Source organism: Cervus elaphus, chromosome 4, assembly GCF_910594005.1.
Source record: "Cervus elaphus chromosome 4, mCerEla1.1, whole genome shotgun sequence".
NCBI classification, from domain to species: Eukaryota; Metazoa; Chordata; class Mammalia; order Artiodactyla; family Cervidae; genus Cervus; species Cervus elaphus.
Genome location: NC_057818.1, coordinates 52133556 through 52138363, shown reverse-complemented (window position 1 = coordinate 52138363; position 4808 = coordinate 52133556). Strand labels below are relative to the sequence as shown.

Here is a 4808-nt window from a genome sequence, read left to right as displayed (position 1 = left end):
TCTCCTGACGGGGCCTTGTAAGCACAGGTCTGTTTCCGAGCGCTCAGTGCCCTCCGTCCAGCCTGTTCCCAAGCCAGCATCACCAGCCTCGTTATGACGGCTGTGTAATCATTCTTCCAATGTGGACTTGGCTTCTTTACCTTTTTTTTTTTTAACCTATATGTTGTACAGTACTATTTCTAGACAATATTTATTTGGCTACACAAGGAGATAGTGAAGGACAGGGAAGCCTAGTGTGCTGCAGTCCTTGGGGTCACAAAGAGTAGGATACGACTTAGCGACTGAATGACAACCAGGTCTTAGCACATGGGATCTTTGATCTTCATTGCAGCTTGTGGGATCTAGTTCTCTGACCAGGGATTGAACCTGGGCACTCTGCATTGGACACATGGAGTTCTTAGCCACTGGACCACCAGAGAAGTTCCTTGGCTTCTTTCTCTTGTTTTTGCAACTCTTTGGCTGGTGTCCACCCCCCTCACTAGACCAGGTCTGTCTCGTTCACTGCCCCGTTCGTAACACCCTGTGCAGGGCTCAGCTCACAGTACCTGCCTAACACATGTCTGCAGAATGAAGAGCAGCCCACTGTTAGCCCAGTCTTCCTTGTTTTACAGCAGGAGAAACGGGCTCCAACAGGGGAACCATCTTTGCCCAAAAAGGTGCTTGTAAAGGCCTTATAATACTCCCATTTGGGGATCCCCTGGCAGCCCAGTGGTGAGGACTCAGCACTTTTACTCCAGCAGCCTGGGTTCAGTCCCTGGTTGGGTAACTAAGATTGTGAAGTTGTGCAGTGTGGCCAAAATTTAAAAAAAAAAAAAAAAAAAACTTCCCATTTTATAGATAAGGCATCTGAGTCCAGAGAAATCACAAAACTTGTCTGAGGCCCTGAGGCTCTTAAGCAGTGGGTCAAAGATGGCTCCAAAGCTTGGGCTTTTTAAAAATGTTTACACTACTGGTAGCACACCCTTTGTGCTTGCTTTTATGATTTAGTATACTGTGGGAATTCTTCCATGTCAGTACATGTAGAGCTGACTTTCCCCCCTGCAGCTACCTCTTCCATTCTGTGGCTGTACTATAATTCCTTAGCTGGTCCCCTATCAATGGGCACTCAGGTTATTTCTCATTTTTGGCACTGCCATTGTACTGCAGTGAACATCCTTAATCTTATCCTTTTTTCCCCCCCAAGTGCTAGGATAAATTCTTAGAAGTGCAATAGCTGACATGAACATAGACTCATTCAAAGTTCTTTATACCTATATTTGGGGGTTCCCTGGTGGCTCAGATGGTAAAGAATCTGCCCACAGTGCAGGAGATCCGGGTTCAATCCGTGAGTCAGGGAGATCCCCTAGAGAAAGGAATGGTTACCCACTCCAGTATTGCCTGGAGAATTACATAGACAGAGGAGCTTGGTGGGCTACAGGGATCCATGGGGTCGAAAAGAGTCGACACGACTGAGCGACTAACACACACACACACAGTCAATGGCCAAAGTGGAGGCACTAATTTAAACTCACAACAATAAGGAGAGCTTGTCTCCACACACTCCTCAGCAGCACATAATGCTAGCAGAACTTTAACCTTTGCCATATGAATCGGTGGGGGGGAAACCAGAGCCAAGAGCTTTCTAACCACACCTCCAGGTCCATGGTTTGGGACTCTGCAAACTCTTATGGATGACACTTTCCTTTCCCCCAAACAAGGGATTCCTCTGCCTCTAAGTTCGAGTCCAATGCGGGGGCAACTTCCCTTCTACCTGGAAGAGGCAAGTCCATACAGCCTGGCTTAGAGATGCCACCTCTTTATTGACTGGGGCTGGCAGCAGAGGGAGCCAGTGAGCCAAGAGGAGCGCTCACTCCCGCTCCCCGGGGCTCTCAGCCTGGTGATGGCTGCGCTGGTGAACGAGTAGGAGGCGTCTCTGGCCAAACGCCTGGCCACAGCTGGAGCAGCGGTGCCGCGCGGTGGCCTGGCTGCCCGGCGCAGTCGGGGGGTCATGGCACAGGCGATGGGCCGCCAGTTTGGAGGGGAATGAAAAAGCCTTGGGGCAGTGAGGGCAAGGATAGGGGCGGGCGTCGGTAGCATGGTGCGTGTGGCGGTGGGCCGCCAGCTTGGAGGGGTAGCAGAAGGACTTGGGGCAGTCGGGGCACGGGTAGGGGCGGGCGGGAGCGTGGGTCCAGAGGTGGGCTGCCAGCTTGGAGCGGTGGCCAAAGGCCTTTGGGCAGTGCGGGCACGGGTGCGGGCGGGCGCCACTGTGCGTGAGGCGGTGGGCGGCCAGCTTGGAGGGGTAGGAGAAAGCTTTGGGGCAGTCGGGGCACGGGTGGGGGCGGGCGCCGCCGTGTGCCAACCGGTGCGTGGCCAGCTTGGACGGGTACGAGAAGGCCTTGTCACAGTCGGGGCAGCGGTGCGGGCGCTGGGGCGGGGGTCTCCGGCGGGGTCGGGAAGGCGCCCCCGTGGAGGCAGCGGGCCCTGGAACAGACTGGCTGGGCTTCTGCGGCGGGCCCTGGTCGGGAGCTAGGGGACAGGAGGATTGGTGGGCTCCAGAAAGCAGCCAACACCCTGAATCTAGACCAGACTCCCCCTCGTCCTTGACATTCTAGTGTATCTGGACAACTCCAGGGTCATACTGAGGTTCCCCAAATGGCTTGATCCTGCTCCTCACCCACTGCCATGCATCCTCCTAAGGCAGGCTCCAAAAAGTTACGTCGCTGGAACCTCAGACCTAAGCTTTCCCAAAGCCAGTAAAGTGTCCGTTTCCAGTATCCTCCCAAATGATAACCCTGAAATCCTTACAGAGGATCACTGAGGTCCCCCAAAGACAACCTGGATGATTCCCCCAGAACGTTGAGTTTTGGGGATCCGAAATGGCTATCACCCTGGGCCCTCAAACTATCACCCTAAGGTTCCCACAATATGTGACTCTCTTGGCTCCAATTCCTGGAGAACGACCCCCACCCCAGGTGGAGACGCCCTCACCTTCTCCTTTGGTCACAGGCTCCTTGTCAGCGGGGCTAGGCTCGGCGCCCCCGGCCGCAGACTCCGCCTCTCGCTCCAGCATCCTGCTGGCCCAGAAACCTAGAGGGAGGGCCTAGGGCGGGAGAGGGGGCGACGCCGGGGGTTATCAGGCTGCTGGGGATAGGACTGAGAGCCCATATTCAGGGGTTAGTTTGTTCAGGAGCAGGGGCTATCACGTCGGGTCCTAGAAGGCGAGGGTGGGTGGAGCCTAAGGGCACAGTGGGCGGGGTTACGCAAACCCGACCCAGAAGCAGTCTAGTTTGGAACCTAGTCCCTGCGATTGAGCTTTCCAGCGGAGTGGGCGGGGCCTCCACAATTTTAACTCCCAGCCGCCCCGGGCGCGGAGCAGGCGGGGTCTAAGCCCAGGGTGGGCGGGACCGGCCGCAGATGGGTGGAGCTATACAATTAAGACTTGAAGTCGGTTGCTCAGCAACTCTGTCCCAGGGGAGGGGCCTACGCGCTCAGTGTGCGGGAATTCACACCCAATAGGTAGCTTTACCCGGCTCTTGGCTCAGTCTCAGTTCATTGACGCCGCGTGCACTGCCTTTTCAACCCCGGAGCTGGAGACGTGGAGAGGAGAGGGGAGACCTGGAGGAAGACACAGAAAGGGCGTGAATCGTGTGTTGCGATCCAGAGACTCATAATGGACTTCTCCTTCGAGGTCGCAAGCGTCCGAGCCTTCACGCACCCCTTGGGATCATGGCATTCGGGCATCAACGCACCCTCCCAAGGCTCAGGCGCCAATGCAGCCCCCTCCGGAACCTATGCATCAGGACCCCAATGGGTCCTTCTCCGGGAACTGTGGCGTCCAGGCCCCACTCCATTTCCCGAAGACCCAGGTGTCTGGGTCCGAACCCCTGCCCCCTCACCTGCGGACGGCCCCTCCCTGGGGGCGGGGCTCCGGGCCCCTCCCTTGGCGGCCGTGGCCACTGCAGCGCTGCCTTCGGAAGCTGGGGAGCTGCACCACCCGGCGCGCGCCCAGCGACGGGAGGGAAAAGGAGGGAGCGCGCGCGAGCTGCTGGGCCCAGCCTCATTTCCATCCCCTCCTCCCACGCCGGGCCGGTGGGGGCGTCAGTTCGCATGCGCAGTCGCGGCCCGCGGGGGCGGCTGCGGAGGAGATGGAGTGGGTGGGTGCGCCAGGCCCGCGAGTTGGCGAGCAGGCGCAGAGCTAACAGGCCAAAGGACCGGAGCAAAGTGTCCTGCGGCTTGCGGGGCCTACGGTGGCTGACTGGAGTCAAGCACATGCAGGAGTTAACGCGGGGAAACCTAACTCGGAGATCACTGAGACAGCTTCCTCTTTTTACGTTCCCCTTCTTTTCGAGAATTCCGCTGGGAGCTTGAGTTCCGTCTCTCGAATCAGTTTCAAGAACCCGCTTCCTATTCTCTCCTTTAAGGCATTGGCAAGGAAAGGGTAGCCATTTCCTCGAGAGAGGACGGAAGCGATACTCCGAGCTCAGAAGGAGCTGATGCCCAGTGAAAGTCACAGCGTCCGGCACTTTTCGCCGTTGGGTGATTCAGGATTCTCAGCCCCTCGCCCCCCAGTGCTAAGACCCTGGGGCAGGGAGGGCGGCAGTGTCCACGTTTCTCGGGCCCCCGCGTTCCTGTCTGGAGCTCCTGATGCTAGGCCCAGGGTGGCTTGCTTGGCACCATTACGTGACGGTGCACCTTCCCGCCCCGCACAGGAATGATCGTGAAGTGCCCATAAACTATGCCCGCATGGGTGGGTCTTCAGTTTGATAATCCACAAGATCTGGCAAACCCTGGTAGTCATGGGAGTTATAAGGAAGGATTATTTGGGCTCA

General features: G+C 57.1%; 1 protein-coding gene across 1 annotated transcript; it reads right to left on the bottom strand.

Moving 5' to 3' along the window:
* Window positions 1-1779: 1779 nt before the first annotated feature.
* Window positions 1780-3925, bottom strand: ZNF575 (zinc finger protein 575). The gene is made up of 4 exons (XM_043899353.1): window positions 3876-3925; window positions 3506-3594; window positions 2968-3079; window positions 1780-2505 (listed from the first exon to the last, which is right to left on the bottom strand). The coding sequence occupies exons 3-4, from the start codon at window positions 3047-3049 to the stop codon at window positions 1847-1849; spliced, it is 741 nt and encodes a 246-aa protein (XP_043755288.1). The 5' UTR covers window positions 3050-3079; window positions 3506-3594; window positions 3876-3925; the 3' UTR covers window positions 1780-1846.
* Window positions 3926-4808: the final 883 nt, after the last annotated feature.

What these genes read in the sequence shown, in the direction of transcription:
- ZNF575 (XM_043899353.1), bottom strand. Translation starts at nt 3,049, where the DNA reads ATGCTGGAGCGAGAGGCGGAGTCTGCGGCCGGGGGCGCCGAGCCTAGC. An exon ending in GCCTGTGACCAAAGGAGAAG is followed by an intron (nt 2,506 to 2,967) that starts GTGAGGGCGTCT and finishes CCTGTCCCCTAG; the next exon opens with CTCCCGACCAGGGCCCGCCG.